The following is a 26,509-nucleotide window of genomic DNA, read 5'->3' as shown; positions in this document are numbered from 1 at the left end:
CAAATTTTACCCGTTCAGTGTTTTATGGGAAATTTTAAAAAACCCCGCATCAATATGCACTATTTTTCTAAATAGTTCCTTTGAAAGACTTGATTCAAACAGGATTTAAAACTTGAAGGGCCCACGCACTGCACTATTTTTTTTATTTTTTTTATTTGGGTCTTTGCTTTTTATCTTTTCCTTAAAATTTTATTAATAACAATTTAAATAAATATTTTCAACAAAATACAGATTAACCCACCCATTTCTGAAGATGGTAAAAAAATCTTTTTTCTCCCACACGGGGGGAGACTAATTAGAAAGGTTCAAAAAACCCCTTTAGGACACATTTTTTTTCTAACACAAAGACAAACAAAGGATTTCTATTTCAGCAAATTTTCTTAAATTTTTTTTTTTTAATATTTTGAATTTAATTTTTGATGAAATTTAAATTTCCTTTCACTAAAAGAATGGCACAAAGTAGGGTTAAGCTTGAAGCCGCCAAGCTCACGTTTCAGGGTCCTTTTTCTCCCCCACACCCGGTTGATTTCAGCACCCCGGCGCTGACAAAAGTACATTCTGTCACGGTTTTGTTTAAGCTCCCCCTCAGTGGTGGGGGTGGTTCTCCACTAGGGAAAAAATAAGGCATCTTTTAGCTAAAGTGCATCATCAGCTGAAAAACCCCAAAAAAGCAACTACGGTTTTTTAATCTGGGCTCTTTTTAAGGGGCTTACCGGGGGGAACAAGGTATCAATAGCTGTCTCATCCTCGCGGGTGTACTGTCAGCCTTTCCCTTTTTCTTTTTTCCTGTCTTCATAGCGTGCAGTCGTGTGGCCTTTATCTCATTGGGGGCCCCCAAGGTAGTGATGGTCCCCAAATCCGGATGCGGGGTTTTTACTTTTATTTGTGGTTTTCCGGGTGACAAAATTTTAAAATTTTATCCACAGCGCAGTGTTGAACACATATAAAACCATAATTTTATAAAAGGATCCCAAATACAATTTTTAAATTGTATTATATGTTACATTACTTAAAAAGAGGGCTGGTAAGCGCTGGGATCGAAAAAATTTATAAGGGGTGCTAGACAGCTGTAAACCCCCTCAGGGTTTTTTTTTGAAAATGGAGAGGGATGTCCCTGTCCTTGTGGGAAACGGGCATGTGTTCTACCAAAGAGGTAAAATGCTATTAAACCCAAACGAGGATGAAAATGCTTTATCAACGTCTCTGGGCGGCGCGTTCATGCTTGTTTTGGTGCCACGGATGAAGGGAAGGAAACACTGTAGGCTTTAAAATAAAACGTGCATCTTTAGACAAACACAACAGTTGATGAAACGAAGTAAAAATACTTCACTACGTATTAAGTATATTTTGGAAAGTTACTTATACTGTCCAAGAGCATACATTTTTGAGAACTTTCACTTACTCATTACATTTACAAACTTAATTGCATACTTTTACTCGATACATTTTCACATGTTTGGTTTAGTTACTAAGTGAAAAAAAAAACAGCGGAGAGCAAGAGAAACGCATGTTTTGACTCCCTACGACTACAAGTCGGGGTCTTGCCTGGGCTTGTTCATCAGCACCAATAGGATACACCTGTTTCGCAAAGCCAGTCTAAATTTATCCTACACTTGGTTGTGTATATTATTTTAAGTGAATTTAACCTTCAAAGTTTACCAAAATGTAAAAAAAAATTTAATTCAAACTGCACTTACTTTTTACTTATACTTTTCACTACATTACTTGAGTACATCTATTTTTACAGTAATTCTTATACTTAAGTACAAGCCATTTCAGATACTTTAAGATTTTTACTCAAGTAACATTTCAGTCAATGACTTGGACTTTTACCAAAGTCATATTTTGGAGAGGTACTTATACTTTTACTTGACTCCGAGATTTCAGTACTTTATACAACACTGACAATAACTAATGCTGGAGAGCCAAAACCATAAAATAATTGTCAGAATTCTCTAATTCTTTTAGAGCAACTATTGAACATTTTGACTAAAAAAAAAAAAAAAAAAAATCCATCAATTTTGAAAAGTTAAATTAGATATATTATTCGTGTAATTTGTGATACAATAGACATTTCACTGCATTTAAGTCTAGATTTTCTCTTCACTGCATGTGTCTGACTGTACAGGTTTGTGGTTTTCAAGAACAAAATGATTACACTGATGATGTAGCTGCCTCAAAAATGTTTCAAATATGACACACTTGGTGTCAAAGAGTTAAAGATGTTCTGTTTTTGGACTGGGGTAGGAAGTGGGAGTATCCAGAGATAACTCAACATATTCAAAGGGAGAACATTCAGAAAGGCCCTGGGACATAATGCAAACCAAGAGGCATTTTGCTGCAACACAACACTGCATTAATGGCTTTTTGCAAGGCACTGTGAAAACAATAACAGCAAAACACAGATGGCAATAATTTTAGAGTGTCAAAATTGAAGTGTAACCGACACCTATGCTGGCACAGAAGTCATCGGAGCCAAACACCACACCGTCATGGTGGAGCCAGGCTCTGGGAGCGAGCTGACGGATTTCCTCACACACTGCCTGAGAGAGAATGAATAAATCAGCATAACAGAGGCAGAAAGTGGCTGGAAAGAGGAAACAGATTTGAGAAATGATGGCACAGAGACAAACAAGCCACCGTTGAAGATGCATTTTTACTTAGTTGAATCAAATAAAACATAAAAACGGAAGGATTTAATAGTTTCTCATATGGATTATTTGCAGTCTCGGTAAAATATTAATCCTTGAACTTTAAGTACATTACCAGAATCAAGTTTTTCCTAAACAAAAAATCTGGGCCAAAAGCATAGCAGATACATGTGCATAAAAGCAGCTAAGACACAGTTACAAACAAAACCACGACAACCTAGATGAACTGGAGCAAAGAGTGACATACAGTAAGATGTTTTTCATGCTTGTCTTTAATTTCAACTCCAAATTAATACTACCGCTAGCTGTGCCACAGAAAGTTACCTGATGTTCAGTCTGGGTGAAAAAAAGAAAGGGTTTCTCAAGATACACCCCCAACCACAGAAAAAAAACCCATACGTAAACACACATAACCCAATCACAGTCAGAGAATTAGACAGAAGAACAGGCGAACAAAAGAAGGACTGCCAGCTGGTTGTTCTCCAAATCTGCTCTCTTTTCCCCTCCAAGTAGCTGAAGGTCATGCTCTACCATTCCTGAAATCTGACTGATTCTAGCAGAAATGTTCTAAAGATCTTTCTCACTATGAGGACATCAAGTTTGCACTAATTAAACAGTGTCAGGATATCTTAGGATGGAAAGAAACAGAGAGACTAAAGCCTCAGATCCCTCTCATTCTGGATGTGGCGAGTTCTCTCCATGCTGACGGAGTCTTTAATCTAAAGCCAACTATAAACAAAAAGCGAGATCTCTTACGTTTGCAGTTTTCCTTTTATTCACTTGTAATTTACCTTAAAATTGAGCAGGCCCACAGCGGTTTCCACAAAGGTGACAAGGCGAATGGGTTCTGTCAGTGTCCGTCCTTTCAAGTAGTGCTGAAACCTGTCAACAAACTGAGCACATGGGCGACGTATCAGGCTCCGCTCATTAATAACACTCACAGTTTACCTGACTGCGAGACAATAAAGCTCTCAGCAATCTGAGTCAATTAATTTACCCGAAGCGCTGTAGCCAATCGTCATCAAACAATCCAAATAAATGGGAAAACACATAATAAGTTCCGCATTTAACTCTATTTTCTTTTGCCGCTCATTTTCATATTCAGTGTAAGTTCATACAAGTCATACAACTAGCAAGAGATGATGGTAAAAGGATTTTATCTTGGGGTAGAAAAATAAAGGGGGCAGAATATAAATGATGAAAATGGGATCAAAGGAGCAACACTGGATTTGACTTTGTTGTAGTGATATAAAGATGCTGTAGATGAATTAAAGAAACAGCAAAAGTGGAGAAGATTGGCACTAAAGTTTATCTCAGGGTAATGTATACTACTGGATTGAGTAAAAATATACAAACAGCAAAATCAAGTTAAGAACTAAGCACTGAAATTTAGTAAGATGTAGGGAAGAGGGGGCTGAAGACCCATCCTAAAAACAACAAAAACTAACTATGAAATTTGGGCACTAGATTACATCCATTTTGGAGCAGCAGAGTAAAGGGGGCTGATTCTGAACTACATGAACAGCAAAAACAACCTAATAAATATCGCAGTGGATTTTATTTTGAGGTATCAGATGAAAGGGGGTTGACACTAACCCATGGCACACTTCTGATTTTATTTTTAAGAATGAAAAAAAACATTTTAATAAATGCACACCTTTGTATGTACAAAATCTGCTAGTTTAAACTGGATGTAAGGTTTTGCAGTAACAACAACATAGGGTCACAAAAACTGCTTTTCAAAATGCCTTTGAGGATAAGAATGATGGAGTAGAGTAAAAAAAAGTCTTAAAATGTCAAAATTCCTCTTCGATGGAAATCTCGACACTTCTAACCTGTGCCATTCCAGTTTCAGCCCTTATTCAGACATACATCTGTGAGGATTCACAGGGCGCAGAGAGCACGCAAAGGAGAGCAGCAACAAAAGCGAAGAAAGAAAATATTTTACATTAACACCAGGGTTCCCCTCTTCGACTGAAGTATTCTGCTCTACCTTCTTTCAGAGGTTCTCCAAACCTACAGCTCGTGCTCCCTTGAGAGCATGCAGACATGTAAATGCACCCACGCACACACCGACACATGCAGAAGAAACAAAGTGCAGAAGAAGGAAGAAGAAACAAGATTTGGGACGTCTTTGAGCGTGTTTTTACCACTGCATTATGCTGTTTTTGCAAACCTCCTTCGTGGGGAAGAGGAGAGAGTGCAGCAACAATCAGAGAGTGATGTGACACTTTGCTGAGGCCTTTATTCTGCACGACTCCTGCTAATATGCAAGCTCACCTAAGTAGGGCTTTAAAACCCAAGTTTAATTCTTTGAAGACCAAAGCATTCCGATTTTTTCCAACAGACCAGTTCACAGCTAGCCCTGGACTGCCAGTGGGGTTGCCCAAATTCCTAAATCTATCATCTGGAAACACACAAAAGCCCCCTCCGCCAGATATTTCCTTTCAAAGCCAGACAAAAAAAAAAAAAAAAAGACAGAAAGAAGAGAGACTAAAAGCTCAGAGAAGAAATGTCTACCTCTGAGTTCCTTCCTCTCCTTCTGCTCTTTCTGCAAGACAATAGAAATTAAAAATAGTCATTATAAATAACCTCAGGTAGACTATGAATATTTGTCCAAACAGGGGAACACAATAGCCCTCACACTCACCACTCTCCACACTCGTTCGGAAAACTGAAAGAGTGGACCTCCACTGAAGGGATTTGAAAAAAGAAAAAAAAAATAGGGGCAATTTTAATCATCTCTCCATTCAATCTCAGTTGGATAAATCATATCGAGGAGATTTGCATAAATACAAACCATCAAAGACTTTTCATCTTCAAAGAGGTTTTCAAGACCCAATGGGCTTTGTACTGTAATCATCTGAGGTCACAACCCTGTGGGAGCAAGGCTTCTATGGCAACATAAAAACTAACGCTGGGGGTTTTAGCATAATATGCCCCCCTCCCTTGCCAACACAGGAAGGGGTGTTGGGGGGGCTGAGTCGGAGTGTGAAAAGAGGGTGTAGATAAACCCATTTTTTTGTGACAGAGCAGACCAGATAGATGTTGGGAAATCTAACATACATCACGGCTGGTCAAGCTGGTGGTTTAGATCCTACTGCAGAAAACAGGCGATGGCTCCACTCAACAAAAAAAGCCAGCTCTTCAATGACTAGACGTTTCTGTTCTTCAAGAATCTCCTCTTCAGCTATTATATACCTAAAGTGTCGATTTACCACCATAAGAGGTGCAATAGCGCCTGCTTATTCTCACTCTGACACGGACGGCAACCATTAACTGTCAATGGCTATCAAAACTAAGACCCTTTAAGGTGCTATTCGCTGAATTGAATAAAATAAAAGAATTGATGAAGAGAACAAATAACACCTCTTCTTGCCATTCAGAGCCTTGATACAAACAAGCCCTCGGACAATTTTCAACTCGCAATCATGAAAAGAGAAGGAGGGAGAGACGGGGCTCGAGAATGAAGGCTATAGTGGGACAAGTTTCAATTAATTTTCTTCAAAAGGGGGCCAGATTAAATGTTTCCGGCCTGCTGAAGTGTTCATTTCACAGAGGGGAAGCGGAGAAAAGGGATGAGGGGAGGGGACGAGAGGAGGAGTAGAGGAGGAGGAGGAGGAGCGGGACAGGGTGCGATTCTTTTGGTCCCCAGTGCACACCAAATAGTATGGTGGGCAAAGAATGCGCACGGCTCCGAATCTGTGTGAGAATTGTCCTCGAACAAAAGAGTGCGTGTGTGAAGGGGGGTTTACGCCTGTTACAGCCCAATAAGGCCTGTCAGTCACACAAGGGGCTGGAGGAGAGCAGAAAGGCCAAGCAAAAGAGTTTGGCACAAAGAGAAACAAGCAAGTCCATCTTTTAGCGACAAATCAGGCTGAAGGTTCCTGTGCCAATATCCATTAAAAAAAAGGGTGAAAAATAAACAAGTGAGGGATTTACTGCCTGGCCTAACAAGAGCGGAGAGAATCAGACATGCTTACAATGCAAACACACACAGGGAAAAGTCTGGGCAAGGCACAGACGGAAAGAGCTGTGAGGGACCAAGGTGAGATCGGATGAGCATGCATGACAGACTCAAAGGCCAGAGCAGAACTTGTGTTAGTCTCTGGAGCGTGCATACACCTGCTGGTGCAGAAACTCACAAATAAATCAAAACAGAAGCGCAGTAAGCTTGCAGCCAGTTCTCCTGAGGAGAACAGACTAAACAACAGGCTGACTTGAATAAACGTACAATTAAGCGCATTAGTGGCACAAAAGGAAAAAAAAAAGGCAGACAATTATCTGCGTCATACGGCTTTTAATTTGCCAACAATGTTTTTTTTTTCGAGCTTGCAATAATAATAACAATTTTAAAGGAAAATGAATGACAAAAGTGTCTCTTTTCAGAGAATAAAAGTAGTACAGGATGAAAAGCTGGCGCAGTGAATAAGCGAACACCTGTCAGCAATTATACTGGGAAGAAAGCAGGGGCAGCAGGAAATAGACGTGTTCTAATTAAAACCACTAGTTAAAAACTTCCTCCGCCTGCCGCTAGACCATGTATGCGTACATATTACACATAGTGTGTGTGTGCTTTAGTGTGTACATGAGTGCGCTATGGTTTCGAAGCCAAACCAGACACATGCCTTTCACATCCGATTTAACTGAAGCTTTTAAACAGCTACATTAAGCGCTTAGAAAAAGCTAAACAGATATTTTGCCAGTAAAAATCTAAGCGAAAAATAATACAAGCTCACATGTATTATCTTTTCACCATCATTACAAAAAAATGAAGAAAATAATATCTACTGTTATACTTTTCTGGTAAGTGAATATAGGCATATGGTGCTGATCAAAACAGCTCTGCATTAATGACGTCCCTGTCTCCTGACCTTTGAGAAATTGGCAGCTGTACAGCACCCTTTTATTAAAACCCACATGGTCACCACAAAACAAAACGACTCTTTACGAATGCACAGGTACTGAGGAGAGATAAAATGTCCAGAAATGTGACGATTTAGTTTGTTGCAAAGAAACAACAGTAACCTGCATCAAAGGTTAGGTAAGGTACTATGCATAACTATTAACAAACGTTACAGATATATCTAAAAAAAGAGAATCTTTTAAGTAAAAAATATGGATCACACCTTTTCTTAATAAAATACAAACTTTTAATCTGAATTCATTCATTTAGTGTTTAATTTAGTTTAACTCAGTGAAGATGGATGGAGAGCGTTTGTGAACAGCAGTTCTTTCCTCAGATTCTCGACTGGATTCAGGTCTGGACTTTGACTTGGTCATTCTAACTTCTGGATAAGTTTATTTATGAACCATTCCATTGTAGATTTTGCTTTACATTTTGGATCATTGTCTTGTTGGAAGATAAATCTCCGTCCCAGTCTCAGGCCTTTTGCAGACTCCAACAGGTTTTCTTCCAGAATGGTCCTGTATTTGACTGCATCAATTTCCCCATCAATTTCCCATTACTGTTGCTTTTATGCCAAACATAACATTTTGCATTGTTAACAAGAAGTTAAATTTTGGTTTCATGTGACAAGAGCTCCTTCTTCCACATGTTTGCTGTGTCTCCCAGGTGGCTTGTGGCAAACTTTAAACAAGACTTTTTATGGATATCTTTAAGAAATGGCTTTCTTCCCATACAGGCATGATTTGTCCAGTATACGACTGTTGTCCTATGGATTACCACCTCAGTTGTAAATCTCTGCAGTTTATTCAGAGTGATCATGGGCCTCTTGACTTCATCTCTGATCAGTCGACTCAACTCAACTATTGGCCATGGCTGAGGGAAAGAAGAACTTTGAACCTTAAAAGAGAAAACATGACAGGGATTGTGCCAACAATGTTTTTTCAATTCTCTTTTCTCAACTTTATTATTAGACTGGTAAGTTAATACTTCACTCCTAGTATACAGTCATCTGTCTTTGTTGTTATTTTTCTATGCGTAGTAGAAGCAAAATGCGGGCAGAGAAAGCTAGCAGATTACAAGCCAAAGCTTATGATATTCAGCTTTACTGCTCTCTTAAATCCTCAGAGATCCAGAAGTTCAGCTCTCTTCTGAATGTCTTGCGTAAGTTAAACAATGGCTTGATGCAAATTCACTGCAACCAAGCTCAGGTAAAACAGGTGGTCGTGAATGCCCCTGATGACGGTATTCCAGGTATCCCCCACTATCTGGGAGGCTTGAGTTTGTTTGCTAAACAAGGCCATGAGCCCCATTTGCACTACCGTTTTGAAACCGTGCAGAGATCAGTTCGAGCACGGTAACCAAGATAACTGTTGAGTGTACATGGCACTCATAACTTAACCGGACTGTGCCTGACACAACCGAACTGTGCTAAGCTGGTACTAGTTCATCAGTAGGGCTCGGCGCGGTTCAGTTCTTGCTCTGCTCTCAGATAACAAAGAGCGCATGAGCAGACCACGTCTTCTACTTACATTCAGCCGCCCTAATCATGAAATTTCAGACATTCATAAAAATACTAGCTTCCCTACCGTGCCACATGATTTCCAGTGATGATTCTGCTTAACAGTGTGATGAACCTCAATGTCTGTCTAGTTTACTTCCCCAAAGCCGACTCTGTCAAGTAGATTTACCAAAGGCAGCCTTCTTCGCCTGACTCTAAGCAAAATTCCTGCATGTTACGGGTGCCGCCATGTTGATTTGCTTGTTTACCTCTAGAGAGCAGTAGTACCGTGGATAGTCACTAGGAGGTGAAGTGCCATGCTAGCGTGGTGTGTAAATGGTCTTAAGGAACCAAGCTTGGCACTGTTAACTGATCAAAATTTGGCACCGATCGGTTTTCAGAGGGTAGTGTAAACAGGGCTTTAGAAAACTAGGCACTATCTTTGACAAAGCATTGTCATTAGAGCACCACTCACAGCTGCTGACAAGGAATTTTTTGTAACAACTGAGGAAAATCTCTAAACTTATAACAATTGTGTCCAGAGATGATCTTGAAATGATTATCCACACCTTTGTTTCTTACCATTTAGACTACTGTAACAGTCTATTCTCATGTCTATACAAAAAGGAGTTGTCTCGTCTTCAGCAGGTTCAAAACTCTGCGGCGAGGTTACTGACTCGTACAAACAGAAGCACTCCTTTTACGCCGATTCTAAAAACTCTTCATTGGCTCCCAGTCTCTCTCCAGTTCCAGTTTAAAATCCTGGTCATTACCTTCAGAGCCTTACACAGTCAGGATCCCTCCTACATAAGACACTTGTGTCCTTATACCCCCTTTCAAAGGCTGAGGTATCAGGACCTGAACCTGTTAATGGTCCCTCACACTTTTTAGAGGCCCAGGGGAGATCGCTCCTTTCAGGCGCTCTGAAATGATCTTCAGCTTTCCTTGCGCTTACTTGATTCTGTTGATGTTTTTAAGAGCAAACTTAAAACCTATTTGTTTAAGAAAGATTTTTAATTCCAACAAGATTTAGGGTTGTTTTATGACCATGTCTTTAGTGACTGTAAATTTATTTTTATTTGCATTGAAATTTTTGTGAAGTACTTTGTGATCTCTATGTCTGTGAAAGGTGCTATATATATATAAACATTACTTACTTACTCACTACTTATTAACCCGAGCTACCCCGCTGCCCTCCGAGCCGCAAGGTCCGGCCAGTGCAGAGTTTTCTCCTAGTATACTGTCATATATCTATATTATTTTTGATGTTTAGTAGATGCAAAATATGGGAAGAGAAAGCTAGCAGGCTACAAACAAAAGCTAACTGAGATGGCGAAGCTCTGCTACTGGTCCTCTGCGCTGTCGTAAAAGTCAACAGTCAGCTGGCCGGCTGACTGTTTGTTGACCTTTACAACAGCGCTGCAGCGTTTGTTGCTTCAAGGATCACTAGATGTATAGTTACAGCTCTAGCAGCTTGGCCCCTGGTGGCTCAAATTTACACGGTGTGCCTTTAAAGAGATCTCTGAGACAATTATAGAGCAGGTACATATACAGAGACTTGATTACACACAGGTAGATTTTATTTATCATCATCAGTCATTTAGGTCAGCAGATGTTGAGTTTGAATTCAGCAGCTGCGTCCTGTGAAGGCCAGATTCTTCAGCCGATTACGTCATAGCGCCACGCCAAGGCCTGTTTGGATTGGAAGACCCCTCATTATTTGGCCGATGAATGCAGTCTTCTTTTTGCCTGTTTTGAAGTATGGGTCTGGTGTATCCTACGTAGCCTTGGTTATCCCACGATTCATTGCAAGTCAAAGCCAGCTGGCTGCGCGGTGCTCAGAAGGTAAATGGAGCCAAAGAGAACATTAATGAGAAGTTCGGTATCCATTCTTAGCCTGCTTTGTGTGTGAGCTCTCACGGTTGCTAGGCGACAGAGCGTACGGGCGGTGAAAGCTGGAGAAAGCTGGACCTGTTTGAATCCATAGCCAAAACTCTTTAAGCCTCCTTATTTTTACAGATCTCAAGGGCCCCAGTCCATTTAGACCAGGTCCTTGGAGGATCCAACCTCTGAAATCGAACGCATCCATTGGATCATTCAGTGATCCTCAAAGTATTGCTGGAGAGGGCCTGCTGCACTGAAAGTAAAGGGGCTGTTTAACTTTGCACGCCACACTTTTTTTATTTAAAAGTTTAAAATATCCAATAGATTTTGTGCCTTTTCATGATTGTGCCCCACTTGTTGATCCCTCACAAAAAAATTATATGTTATATCTTTATGTTTGAAACCTGAAATGTGACAACTGGTAGAAAAGTAAAAGGGGGCTGAATACCTTCGCAAGTCACAGTATTTCAGTTCATCTTGAATTAAAGGGCTGAATGTTGATAAGTTGTATTAAGTTGGTTTGTAGCCAAAACATGAAATCTCTCACAGCAGTGTGCCATGTAGAGTGTTGAACAGCTGGAGAAACTCTCATTGTGTTGTTGAAAAGGCTATCAGGATAATGAGCTCGACCTGAAGATATGTGTTATCCTTTCTTAAAATAAAGCCACAGCCACAGGTAGTCATGGAAAAGAATATTTTGACTATTTACAAAGAAAGAGAAAAGCAACAGAATATTTTATCTTAAATCCTGAATTTGAACTCCTTAAAATGCATCCGTCTTAGACAGAGATTCTTCACGGTACTTGAGTTGTAACTCACCCATTTGACTTCCTGAATGTCCTCTACTTTGGGCAGCATAATGGCAGGAGGAAGAACCTCTGCTTGCAGGACAACCTGCAGGTCGGCCTCAGCTAGGCCACTAGAAACGGAGTTCACCCTTACACACTTCTCAGTCCGGCCCAAATCCAGCTCTCCCAACATCCGAGCTATGGTCTCTCTGGCTTCAACCTGGCAAACAGAGACATGAAACACACATAAATTAAACCATGATTATTTCAGGAACCTCTTAACTTTTTTGAAGGTTGAAATTAATACAGAACTTGCTCAATTATTTTTATTGTGTGAAGTTATTACATTATTGCGGAGGAAAACGTGGTGAAATTAAGGTCATTTAATTAACTATTTATGTATTTCAGCAGTCACTTAACGTTCAAAGACTAATCATTCATATTCATCAAATTATAATTGAAAAAGACGAAAGGAATGTAATCAAAGTCAAATGTCCTTCATAGAAATGTAGCTGTGTAAATTAGCGTAAACACAAGCATAAAACTAACAATTTCAATATGAAGAAAAAAACGACGATCAAAGAGTTTATATATATATAGCAATCTGGCATAAATAATACTAATATGATAAAACATTTGAAACCCCCCACTGTGAAAAGAAAAATTTTCTTTCCTTTTAATGGTTTTTCAGGTTTAATAATGGGTGAGTTGAGGAAATAAGCAGTAATATTTTTGGCTGCCCATTTCAATGTGTTATAAAAGAGTCATTATTCTTAACGGCTCAGCTGAAATAAATTCTGTAGAACCCTGAATTTAAAACAATCACTTTTCAATGCAATAATTGTTAATAATTTGAATTTTATCCACAATATTTTAAAACATTGCCCATGAGCAAACATCTGTTTTAATTGAATAAAGTAATTCAGGCTTTGCAGTTTGTGGTTTTGTTCATACAAAATTGCAGTGAAAAAAAAATGTAAATGCAGTACGGACAATTTATTGCATCTGCAGTATAATTACAATGTAAAAAAGAAAAAGCAATTACCAATTTGCAGAGGGACACTAACACTAACTTTCCAAATTGAATAATTTAGGTGGCAGTAGCAGTGCTAAATGAAGGTAGGCTGCCACACTGAAGAGCACAGAGTGTTGCAGTTAGCACACAGATCCATGTATACTAGCTACAAGTGTTGTCACCCCATCTAAAATCTATCAAAATATAAATTTAAGGAACCTAAACGTTTTGCAACTATCTTGTTAGCTGTAATTCAATAATAGCACAAAACCACAAATTCTAGTGAAATGTACCTTCAACAGACTTCATTCATTATGCAACTGACTCCTTTATGCAAGATTAAGAGCAGGCATTAAAAATTTCTTAATTGTGTTCTCATTGTGAAAATTCAAAAAAATTCTTTATATGTGGCGCCAGTAGTATTGGATGCAGACTTTGCCTGCAACCATGAGAGTTGTGGTTCAGGCTTTCAATGTCATTGTGTCTATGGGCATGAGACTTCATCCGCATTGCTTACTGATGGTGGTCAGAGGACCTGGTGGCACCTGTGTATGGCTGCCTGGCTTCTTCCAGAGCAGCTGTGGCTACTATGTTCCCAACATCGGTGTTTGAGTCAGTGCGTGAATGTGTGTTTTGGTCTAGAGCAGGCATCCCCAAACTCGGTCCTCAAGGCCCCCTGTCCTACAGGTTTTAGAGGTTTCTCTGCTTCAGCACAGCTGGTTATGATAATTGCAGTAGACCAAAAGCCTGTTAATCAGCTTTCAATTAAAATCAGCTGTGCTGGAGCAAGGAAACCTCTAAAACCTGCAGGACAGCGGGCCTTGAGGACCGAGGTTGGGGATGCCTGGTCTAGAGTATAGTACCTCACAAAAGTGCTATGTAAATACAGGCCCCAAATAGACACTTTTAGCATTGAAATGGTAAAAAGAAAAAGGATTTCAATGTCTATTGAAAACACATTTTTTAAGATAAGTAGATTTTAAGCTATCATACAAAAGTACAAAAAGAAAGTTCAGGTTGAAAGTAAACATACATAAACACGAGTGCCATAACAGCTGTGTCAGGGTCCTGTCAACTGTAATTTCGTTTCGTACAGCTTTCATGACATTTCCATTTCTTAAAAGTGCAGCAGTGATCAAATGTAAACAGTGTGGGAGAAAAAACATGGTGCAAAAAACACATTGATATGGAAGCTCGGAGCATTAAATATACATGGTCCAATTATGCAGTGTTTTGGTTCGTTGTTGCCATTATGATGCAGAGTCTGTGACATGATTTCGAGTTTTCTCAATAGTTCAGCTGTCTGATGACGGTGGGGAAGAAGCTGTTTCGGAATCTGCTGGCCCTGCATCGAATGCTGCAAAGCCACTTTTTTCAGAGGGCAGCAAGGAGAACGGTCCATGGTGAGGGTCCTTTATGGATGGAAGAGCCTAATTTATTTTTAAAAAAGCACAATAATATCCATTTCACAAAGAAGCCGATACCTTGTCTAACTTTCTTCCAGAAAAATGTATCATTCATTGACTGTTAACCTTTTTCTTATGTTTCATATGTATACTTTTGTTTTTAAGGGAAAGGGGGAACAGGAGAGGGGGAGAGACATGCGGCAAATGACCACGTCGGATTTGAACCCTGGTCGGCAAGCTAATTGTGCATGAACTTTCGTAAGAACCTTAAACTATAAAAACATCTTGACTCTGAATCTTATAGAAGTTTAAAATGCATAAACCCCTATTTTTAAAGAAAATAGGTAAAACACAGGACATCATTTCTGAACAATCACATATACTTAGAGATGCACAATATTTAGATTTTAATGTATATATCATGATAGAAACTGAATCCAATATAGGTTATATGACTTTTAAACACATTTGAAATATTTTTATACACATAACACTCTATGAATACACCATTTCTCACTGCTGTTCCTGGTTTTAGGTGGCTTTATGTTTTTTTAAGCAATTATTTCTAAAATGGTATTTTGGAGGAGTTTTATAAACATGGCAAAATAATTGCCATATGCTTTAATAAATGGAAATGTATATTGTATAGCTTTTTATATGAAAGCTGTATATTGTATAGCTGTCATAACAATGTACAAACGTCTTTTTGTACACACAGATTGTGTACAAAATGACGTTTGACATTCTTATAAGATATTTTGTAGTGGCTAATCTTGGCAGTCTTTCTTAGGCTATAATTTTTGTACATTGGGGCAGAGTTTGCTCTTGAACCGCACGATTGTTGGTTCAAGCTGCAGCTCCGGCTTCCAATGTCATCGTGTCCTTGGGCAAGACACATTAGCTGCATTGCCTACTGATGATGGTCAAATGGTGCCTGTGTATTTCAGTGACCTCCCTTCTGTCAGTAAGCCCCGGGGCAGATGTGGCTACAATGTAGCTTGCCACCGTTAGTGTGTGACTGAATTTGTGAATGTCTAAATGTAGTGTACAGCAGTTTACTCAGGTCTCCTGACTTGATAAAGTGATATATAAGTGAAGACCAAAAGTCAATATCAAAATGAAATCATATAGTCATATAATCTTAAATAAAGATATAAGTTTTGGTCATATTATCCAGCCCTACCTACACTTTACTATGTATTTTTAATTTTTTTTTCTTTTGTTTTATGAAAGAAAGACTATGCAGCCAATTTCTATCTTCAACCAAGTGGGGCAAGCAGCTTTACTCAAACCAGATGCTACAACTGCAGGAATGGAGAAGAAAATATTATGCAGTGGAGAGAATAAGTCAAGCTAAGGGAGAGGAAAGCGCTTCTGTGGGAACAATGTGGTCTGAGTTAAGCGGTATGAGGAAACAGTGGCTTACAAGTTGTCAGCTTATATTAGAAGCAAGAATCAGTTTTACTACTTTTATATACACACACACAAATATATATATATATAAATATAGTAGTAAAGTATATATATGGTAGTAAAACTGATTCTTGCTTCTAATATGAGCATACACACACACACATATATATATATATATATATATATATATATATATATATATATATATATATATATATATATATATATATATATATATATATATATATATATATATGAAATGTATTTATCTATATATACAGTTAGGGTTAGGTATGTACCGGTGAAGATTGTGATTGGGTCATAGAACGGCATGAAAATGAATAGAGCTCCATACAGCTTCTTAGTAAGCATGTAACCCAGGACTGTGTGGGCAATTTTGGGTTTCTTCATTGAGAACTAAACTATTCAAAGAGACCAATGATGTTTGTCTATTGCTTTGCATCAGTAAAAAATATCTTAACATTACATTACATTGGTGGACCGAATAGTTAAGTGATACAAGAGCTGACATGGAAAGAAATGAAGGAAAGAAAGAACATGGAAAGCCTATAGTTCACAGCTTTTTGTAAAAACTTAAGAAATGAGAGCAAACTTGAGTTTATTATTATCTTAGCTTTTGGAAAGCTGTTTTAAATCACAGCACTGGATATTCTATGCTCTGATCTGCTGGAATGCAGAGCTATATTTGATATTGTGAACACCCCTCCAGTATCAATAAACAACAGTAACAAAATACATATCAAAGATTTACCCAGATTTAACGGGGGTCGAAAAGGGGCTAAAATGTTCTGTGTCATCTATTCCTCCCTTTTACCTTTCTAAACTAGACGAGAGGGATTGTCACACCATATGATGAGTAAGCTGTGATCTTTGACTTTTACACAAGTTGTTCTTTCTCTTTCTCTGTCTCTGTCCAGCCTCATAAGTCAAGACAGACCTGCAACTGTATAGAGGTAACTTAAAACGGATGGGGCGATTTATGAAGCCCTTAAATCACTAATCATAAACCTGTTATTTGGTGGATAAAATTCTGTCTGTTCCTCTACTCTTCTGGGTAAAAGGGGAAAACTGATCTGTGAGAACTACAGACGTCTTTGTGCCCTTTAAGTCACAGAGATCCTTAACCAAAGAAGATAAACAAAGAGCCAGATGAGATCAATAAACAGGGTTTATATCAATCGCGGATCAAATAGACAGTAGTAATGCAAGATGCCCCTATAAAAAGGGAGCCTTCATGAATATTTTTTTCTTGTTTAATGTAAACTGAGACTCATCATAAGGATAGCCTCTTCAACTTTCAATTTGCTAAATCCATGACACTAGAAAGAGCCAAGTGATGATCCACTACCCTTCCTTTCATCGGCCTTTCTGCCTAAAGTAAGAGATTTTGCTGGCAGATACCATGACCCCGGTGGTATCCTGCACTCCATTCTTGAATAAAGCCCTTTGAAAACAAGATATTTTACATTAATGGACAGCCATCCAACAAGTTGCTTCAAAGCTCCCTCCCCAATCACCTGGTCTCCCACGGAGAGCTTGCCTCAACGTCAGCTCAATCTACCCTTTGATTCCCTCCATCATTCTCATCATTAGAGGTCGACACACACAAGCAAGGAAGCTCACGAGCAGACAGCCAGGCAGACTGGGCTGCAGAAAGCATAGATACACACAAGAAGCTTTTCAAGTGCAGAAAAGCTGACCTTCCAGAAGAGCGAGGGCAGCTTCTTAATACACAGACTGAGCCTTGGCGCTAAGGATCCTACGGAGGACTGTGTATATGTGACACAGCATGGCTACTGCCTTGTAGACACCACATCAGACCAGAACGTCCAAAGTGATGTGTGTACAGTCCACAGCATGACCAGCTTCCTCTCCAGCATCAGATCATGATGTCTCGCCCTCCTGTCAAGCTGCTTGAAACAAGCATTGCCTATAGAGAGCCTATGTGGGCAAGTTCACAAAGTTGATACATTGAATTTAAAACAATTCTCCTTGCAGTAAGAAATGCTGCATATATTGAATGTAAAGTAGGAGAGACTAGGTAAGTGATGTTAACCTCTTAGCAGGTGAGATGTTTTATGTAGAAAAGCACAGTACTCTGTTGGGCCAATACCAGAATCCTAGCAAGAATTCTAGTATTTGAATACATGTTACTCAGTACATTTAACACAGATGGATCTTGGAAACGAGGAATATTAAGGTTTATTAGCTTTTCTGTTTGGGCTGTAGGCCTTCGAGGCCAGGTGCACTGTGCTTGTGAGTCTTTGAGCGCCTTAGGTGTTTTGAGGACCACTTTTTTCCCCACGACCTCTGCTGTTTTTGCCTAAAATTCCCTGAAGCAACATTTTTCTGTGAAGGTCTTGAAATCTTGAGAGTTCAGAAGTCTACTATAAAAACAGAGTTATTCATTTTCCACATGTTGGCTTCCTCTGTCAGTGGTAAGGCTTTCTAAAACTTCCCACGTTTCTTCTTCTAGATTAGGGCTCAACAATCAGTTGTATCTGAAATATGATCACAATCTGACGAAACACAATTTTCAAATCATAGAGACGCAAGAGTAAGAGATTGACTTTCTCAGTCCAGGTCTTTAGTTGGCATTAATTTTCTTAAAGTGGATTTGCTACCGCACACAAGACCAGAGAGAGTTGCAGTCAGCAAACAGATCCTTGCATGCCAGTAGAGATGAGCACCTTTCCCAACCCAGTCTCATGGGAAAATGTACTCCCACTACGTTGGTCCACATTATCTTGAAAAATCTTTGCAAGAAACGAACAAGCAAGTGAATATGTACATTCCCTGAGTAAATATTCTGGCAACAAACTATACATTTCTCACTAGAAATGTAATCAAAACTCATTTTAAAGCAAAAACAAACTCAAGTTATTAATCTTTCCACAAAAAAAATGAGCGAATGTCGGCCATATATATATTGTTTTTTTTCTTCTCCCTGCTGGAATCTTGAAAGTCACGTGACTAGGACGTAAAACAATAGAAAGCGTATAGGCAGAAGAAACGTAACAGTACCACAAAAAAATGGCCATTAATGTACCTCCACTACGTTTTGCAGTGTGGACCAACGTAGTGGGGGTACATTTTCCCATGAGACTGGGTTGCCTTTCCTCACAACAGTAACAATAAAGCTCTGCTGGACAAGCAAGCTTTCAAGGTCACAAGAACAATGATACCCGGAGGTGAAATATCTACATGCTTGTGTGAAAAATAAAATAAAATTACAATCACAATGCAGGTTGAAAAACAAATAAAATAAAGACTTTTGGCAAAATCATTCAGCCCTTTTCTAGATATTGATTTGCTTTAAGATTTCTACTGTCTTTTTTAGTTTCATTTTTCCCTCCCAGCAATATCTGATTAATCACATACCTGTATTAAAGGTTCATTCATGTAACAAGTACCATCTCCAAATTACAAGTCAAACATCAATTCTCAAACAGACATAATTTTCTCATCATATGCATGTTTATTACAGTGTTCAGAATAATGGTATTACATAAAAACGGTTTTAGTAACATTTGTTTTTCCAGTAACAGAGTAATTTAACTAATAATTTTTTGTATACAGGTAAGGCCATTATGTCACTAGCAATCTATGCGGCCCGTCAATTCAACTTGATCAACCAAAGCAACTTTTTATATGTGAATGTTCACATCTGAATGATGTATGATACATACACTACAGCTAATTGTTTTGGCCAACTTGTCCCACCACTCACCTCAAAAATTTTGTAAATTAGAATATGTTTTCAGATATGTAATTGTTTTGATAAATAATTATTTAATTAATGAATTAGTATTATCAATTCAATATTTAATAATTTAACTCCCAGTTTTTTTTTAAAGGTCCGACAGCAGGAAAGTCCATCCATCCATCCATCCATCCATCCATCCATCCATCCATCCATCCATCCATCCATCCATCCATCCATCCATCCATCCATCCATCCATCCATCCATCCATCCATCCCACCAGTCTATCATAGGGCAACACAGAAACACACAAAGACACACATACTCACACCTAATGACAATCTAAAGAAGCCTATTAACCTAACAGTCATGTTATTGGACTGTGGGAGGAAGTCGGAGTACCCGGAGAGAACCCATGCATGCACAGGGAGAACATGCAAACTCCATGCAGAAAGAACCCTGGGCTGGGAATTGAACCCAGAACATTCTTGCTGCAAGGCAGCAGCAAAACCTACTGCTCCCTGAGTGATAGGTGTTTTGTCTGGTAATTAGTTACTTTGCCTGAGCAGTAATTGTCTTACTTTTTGGGAGAAGTAACAAGAAACTATATCTAGTTACTTTTTTATAGTGACCTGTCATCTTCCATTAACACTCCGTAAATTTTTTTAGATGGTTTAGTTAGATTTTCTTCAAAAATCTATTAAATGTATTATCTGTTTAGATGCATTCATGTTCATTGTTGGCAGTAACACTGTTACAAAAGCAACACATAACCATAATATATAAGATTTGTCAGCAATGGACTAATATAATGCGTTACAAACTTCATTTTGGTAATATTATTACAGTTACTAAGGTGGGTAACGTGTCATAATCTGAGCTAAACAGCTCACAGCCAACAGCCTAAATAAAGAGAACAGAAGGAGACTGTTTTAAAAAAACACAAGAAGATGGTTTCAAAAGCAATAGAAGAAGTGGCTATACTTCCACTATTTTGAATATGTCACCAAATTGAAAATCATAGAAAGATGCACTTTATGTGCAGCCGGGCAGGTGAGGGAACTGTTTGGCTAAAAATAGCACAAGTAACCTAAATAAAAACCTGGAGAGAGCTAGAGGCTAAACGCCCTGTTACTAGCAAGAAGCCAAAAGATGATGGTGCGAGCAAATCTAAACAGCAAAAGATTGTTTTCTCGAGACCAGAGGTGAAGATGTTTGACCCAAGATTTCAGACACTTTGGGTCTGATCTTCAGCTACCACAGCATACACTATATTGCCAAAAGTATTTGCTCACCCATCCAAATTATTGGAATCAGGTGTTCCAATCACTTCCATGGCCACAGGTGTATAAATTCAAGCACCTAGGCATGCAGACTGTTTTTACAAACATTTGTGAAAGAATGGGTCGCTCTCAGGAGCTCAGTGAATTCCAGCGTGGAACTGTGATAGGATGCCACCTGTGCAACAAATCCAGTCGTGAAATTTCCTCGCTCCTAAATATTCCACAGTCAACTGTCAGCTGTATTATAAGAAAATGGAAGTGTTTGGGAACGACAGCAACTCAGCCACGAAGTGGTAGGCCACGTAAACTGACGGAGCGGGGTCAGCGGATGCTGACGCGCATAGTGCGAAGAGGTCGCCAACTTTCTGCAGAGTCAATCACTACAGACCTCCAAACTTCATGTGGCCTTCAGATTAGCTCAAGAACAGTGCGCAGAGAGCTTCATGGAATGGGTTTCCATGGTCGAGCAGCTGCATCCAAGCCATACATCACCAAGTGCAATGCAAAGCGTCGGATGCGGTGGTGTAAAGCACGCCGCCACTGGACTCTAGAGCAGTGGAGACGCGTTCTCTGGAGTGACGAATCGCGCTTCTCCATCTGGCAATCTGATGGACGGGTCTGGGTTTGGCGGTTGCCAGGAGAACGGTACTTGTCTGACTGCATTGTGCCAAGTGTAAAGTTTGGTGGAGGGGGGATTATGGTGTGAGGTTGTTTTTCAGGAGCTGGGCTTGGCCCCTTAGTTCCAGTGAAAGGAACTCTGAATGCTTCAGCATACCAAGACATTTTGGACAATTCCATGCTCCCAACTTTGTGGGAACAGTTTGGAGCTGGCCCCTTCCTCTTCCAACATGACTGTGCACCAGTGCACAAAGCAAGGTCCATAAAGACATGGATGACAGAGTCTGGTGTGGATGAACTTGACTGGCCTGCACAGAGTCCTGACCTCAACCCGATAGAACACCTTTGGGATGAATTAGAGCGGAGACTGAGAGCCAGGCCTTCTCGTCCAACATCAGTGTGCGACCTCACAAATGCGCTTCTGGAAGAATGGTCAAAAATTCCCATAAACACACTCCTAAACCTTGTGGACAGCCTTCCCAGAAGAGTTGAAGCTGTTCTAGCTGCAAAGGGTGGACCGACGTCATATTGAACCCTATGGATTAGGAACGGGATGTCACTTAAGCTCATATGTGAGTCAAGGCAGGTGAGCAAATACTTTTGGCAATATAGTGTACATGTCAGATTGTGCTGTTCTTTTTACATCTCTTTGCAGGTAATGAAGCAGACTGAAGATGTTTTATCGTTATCTCCCTTTTATGTCCTCTTTCTTTCATATTTTCTCCTTTTTTTCTGTTTTTCCTTTCCTGTTCTATGTACATCGCAGTGTCCATATAATCTGTAATACTCCCTGCATGAATTATAATAAAGCTATTTATATGCACAAATCAAGCGGAACACTAACGCGATAGCCGTACTGCTCCACTTGTGAAAGTAAAATCTGTTTGGCTCTTTTTGGCATCAAGACAATTCTTCTTATTGCCACATTGCCAGACATGACACAGTTGGGAAAAAAAACAACACTGGGCTATACATTATTAAAATATTTTCTTCTGCTTATCTTTCACAAGGGAACCCTGATCATTTTTCAAACAATTACAATCTGGAAACTATTCTAAAATTGTGCCTTTGTAAAAGAAAATAAAATGAGCTGCTGTCATGTGAACAAACCTCGAAAAAAAAAAAACTAAAGTTTACAGTTTTTAACAACAAAAGATGTGTAAACAGGGCTTTAAGACACCCAGCTACAAATCAGTAATGAGAAATGGTGAGATTTTGCGAGGTGTTACATAAGATTAGGGTTTCTTGTAACCTATGTGGATAAAGTCTTTTTTTTGTAGATGCTTAATGCATAAATCAGGCAAATAGAGCCTTTGACTACAATAGGTGTATAGCATAATTGTAGTTTAGGGATGCTAAACTAGAAGTGTGAAATTGCTGTGCAATGTAGCCATTTTTATGCTACATTTACACCTAAAGCAGCAAAGGCAGCAGGAGCAGCTAGTTTTTACATGCAAAGTCAATGGTTGACGTGCATCAAGACGCAGCAAAACATCCCGCAGCAAGTTTCGAGCAGCTGAAGCAGCACATCATGAGCTTCTGGCCATCTGACACACGGGACGCGCTGCAAACGCAGCTGCTGCTGGAGTTGGAAAAATTTAACTTTTGCTGCTCGACGCGCCACATCAACCAATCAGAGAAGCTGATCTGGGAGCTGGCAGGGAGACAGACACATCGCTGATGATACACATCACTATGATCACTCCTCTGAAACAGTTTAACACCTAAATTAACTTAAAATGCCGAAATCTGTTGGGAAACATGTTCGCTTTTATTATCCTGGTGCCTGCAGTTTGGATTACATACATGAAAACCGCCTTCCAGCCGCCATGGCAAACCGCAAAGAGGCGACCGGGCCATAGGCTGCTGTTGAAGGGGATTCCTACTGACAGCGCACCGCCGGTATGTGGAGGTCTGAGCAGCTCCAACAGCAAAATAAGAGAATAATAATAATATTAATAATAATAGAATAAATAAGTAGAATTAGTCTGTATGCATGGTGAAAAAACAATTCCACCTCACACCTCTTAACATATGTCTCTATTTCAACATCCCTGCTCTTCTTCTGCACTGAAAGCAAAAAGCATTTCTATACTTTGATTGAGCTCAAGTAACAAAATGTCGTTACTACTTCAAACATCAGGAAGATTACTGCCTAAAAATAAAACATAACTTTTAATAACATTATTTCCCAATATCTGTTATTTGAATACTGTATTTGTGTAAACAGTGCAGGAAGGTTTTTTTTTCCTGATAAGCAGGAACTGTCTTTTTTAAGAATAAACCTAGCTTAACAGCAGGAAAACAGTGAAGGTAAGTTAAGTTTTCAGTTTCAAATCCCTCAAATTCTTATCTCATTTCTTAAGAGTGACATTGAACAAGAAAATTTTGAACGTCACAAATGTAATGTGCAAAATTATCACAAAGGTTGTTTTGGTGTACAATTATTTCTGCCTTCCCAGTGGGCTTTTTGTGGTTGCCATTTGTCTGCAGAATCCCAACATGCTAGCAACTAAACAAAACCTTGCAGCTGTTTCTTGGTAGTTTAACACTTACAGCTAATGCCAGTTTTCTTCTCTTGAATACCATTTGACTACACTTTCCCTCTCAAATGCCATACTAATGTACCTGCTGTATATCCTGCCAAGATGGATAAGTGAGTTGTTTCGCTCACAATGTCAACCATATAGAGAAAGTGGACAATGACTGCTCTTTCTGAGAGATAATATCCAGTATTTTTCACTTGCTTTTACTCCTTTTGAAAATCAACCTTTCTCTTCTCAATTGTATGGACCATAATTGGAAAAAATACATATGTGTTTAGATGTTAGGAGAGTTGGTATTCAACTCACAGTAAGGATAGTCTTTTCCACTCCTTTTTGTACCTTTAAAGAACTGGCATTTTGCATCCTGCTGCCCAAGTTACAATGTTATCTAAAATGAACTGTAGACTCTTCCAAGTGAAGACTGCCTGCCGAAAATGTTGCATATACATTTGTTTTGTCAGTGCAATGTGTCAGTGAGAGTGCGTCTGAATACGTGTGTGCATGTGTGTGTGCATGTTCGCAGGCTTCAAGTCATAGTGAATGCTTTTTGACAGGTGACATGCTGCACGCCAGAAAGCCGGAGTGAAATGACTGTCTAATTCAGGCTACGCTGATAACTGAGATGTAGCAAGAGGAGATTCAGACCTTCAATCTGTCAGTCGGAGGCACAGTGTGTTATGTGTTACCCTGTCATAGATAGACAAGAAGACACAAGCAGTAGTAGAGGGGAGGAGAAAATTTGTAAATCATAATACCTGCTTATCAAAATAGATAAAAATTGACAGGTTAATGTAGAAAAACACAAGTTATTACACAGTGTAAATATCCTAATAATAACTATTCAATATTAAAAAGTTTAATAGTATCTACAATGGAGGTCTGCTGAGAAAATGACTTAGCAGAAACCCATTAACCTTGGAAAATGAATAGAATTATGTCTGTTTATTTGTACTCATAAGAACAATCTAAAAGAACTTACTGACGATACTGATGCATTTTTAATGTTAGTTGGGATTTTTGCAATCAAATTATACAATGCTAATATCGGTAATTATTTTGTCACATGCAAAAAAAAAAAGATGTCCTATCGCAAAAAAGTGAAAAGAAAAAATAAATACAGTAAAAGATCTGACAATTTTAGCTGATCAGTGACTTACCGGATCTGAAACAGAAAATGTTTATACCAGTGGAAAGTAAAGCCCTTTTAGCGGTCATTAAGAAGATACTGTTGTTATATGTGGTGCTGTTTTGTTTAGCTGAAGCAATGGCTGCGTTCCAATAGGGCAGTGTTGGGCAACTGCAGTCCTCAAAGGCTGGTATCCTGCAACTATTAGAATTGTCCTTGGTCCAAAACACCTGAGTCAAAAGGCTAAATCACCTCCTCACTATGGAGTCAATTTCTCCAGAGTCCTCCTATTAATCTAATTACTTGATACAGGCATTTTGGACCAAGGACACATCTAAAAGTTGCATGATAGCGGCCCTCGTGAACTGAAATTGCCCATCCCTGCTATAGGGTAACATCAGTTTAGTCAACCAGCTGTATCAATCAGCTAGATCAGCTGGGACTTGCTGGTGCTACTCAGTTTGCTAGGTTTATAAATAGAATGAACCTTTAGACTTTGACTCAGAGTTGTGTAGAATCATTGAAAATTGTATGTCCATCCCGATTCTTGAAACTCCTTTAACTGAATTTTTCCAAGCTCTTGAATATAGCACCCACTATGTGGAAATGCACACCTACATTCTTTTGTAACAGAGTGTTTCACATTAGGCTCTTAACAAAGACAGAACCAGTTGTCAAGCTTAATAGCCTACATTTACATGAAAAGGTGACATGCTGACAGCAACTGAACAATGCTTGCGAGACAGACTTTAATGAGAAATACCGTTGCTTTTAATATTTTAAACCTCAGGCCATTCCATCTCATTACAACATAAGAAAAATAAAAGCTTTGAAACTGCTACTATATTATCACATTCCATCAACCACATCATCCCTCTCCTACAATGTTTTCGGCAAATCTCACTATGCATCCAAAGTTCATTGGAAGAGATAAAGGGAGGGGGGTAGCAAGTATCTCTAATTTCTTGCAAAATAGGACATATTTGCTTGGTTTGCACTGCAATATCACCCAAAATATTCTGACTCTCCTCCTCTTCTTTGATGCTTCTTTTTCCTTGTAACCCTCTCTGTTACCCGTTCGCCAGCAGGGGTTGATCCCTGGTGTTGCATGCCCTGAGAAGCCCACCACCGTGGAGTGGTGTGGGTTATGGCTGCCAGTAAAAACATAGGGGTGTAACAGGATAATGAAAGTTTGGTAGGATCTCAAAATTCCCCTTTATTCAATTTCTTTCTACTGTAGCAAAATAAACACACTTAAATAATTTCTGAAAGCCTTCTAATGGAATTAAGTATATATTGCAGTAAACAAAATACTAATATTTTAAAGCTATATTTATAAGAAACATATGCAAAAAACTTGCAATCACTGATTTTCATCAAATGACCCCTTGATCGACCATAGAACTCTTCTCGAGAGGCTGCCAAAGTACAATATGATAGACAGTAAAGCTCGAACTGGAAGGTCGTTCTGATCTGTCCAGCGTGGAGTCAGTTTTCTGGTTGAGCAGCTCATATTTTGTTTGTAAAACCTGCCATCATAAGAGGGAGTTCCTCTCAGGTCTCTGTGGTCATGTGAGGTCTATGGCAGGAGTACCAACGTGAGTAAATGTGGATGTTTGTAATGCCTTGACAAAGTAGTAATTATAC

At 39.1% G+C, this 26,509-nt stretch overlaps 1 protein-coding gene across 1 annotated transcript in view; it reads right to left on the bottom strand.

Annotated features, from left to right (window-relative positions):
- clybl (citrate lyase beta like) overlaps positions 1–26,509 on the bottom strand; it is a 108,004-nt gene that overhangs the window by 10,463 nt on the left and 71,032 nt on the right. The window contains exons 3-5 of the mRNA XM_038302443.1: positions 11,762–11,950; positions 3,443–3,544; positions 2,450–2,543 (exon numbers count right to left, since the gene is read on the bottom strand). Coding sequence (XP_038158371.1) covers positions 2,450–2,543; positions 3,443–3,544; positions 11,762–11,950 — 385 coding nt within the window. The remainder of the gene's footprint in view (positions 1–2,449; positions 2,544–3,442; positions 3,545–11,761; positions 11,951–26,509) is intronic.

The sequence above is a fragment of the Cyprinodon tularosa genome, unplaced genomic scaffold, assembly GCF_016077235.1.
Source record: "Cyprinodon tularosa strain WSP-4 unplaced genomic scaffold, ASM1607723v1 ctg49, whole genome shotgun sequence".
Lineage (NCBI taxonomy): Eukaryota > Metazoa > Chordata > Actinopteri > Cyprinodontiformes > Cyprinodontidae > Cyprinodon > Cyprinodon tularosa.
Note: the sequence above shows the minus strand (reverse complement) of the source record. Positions and strands in the feature narration are given on the sequence as shown.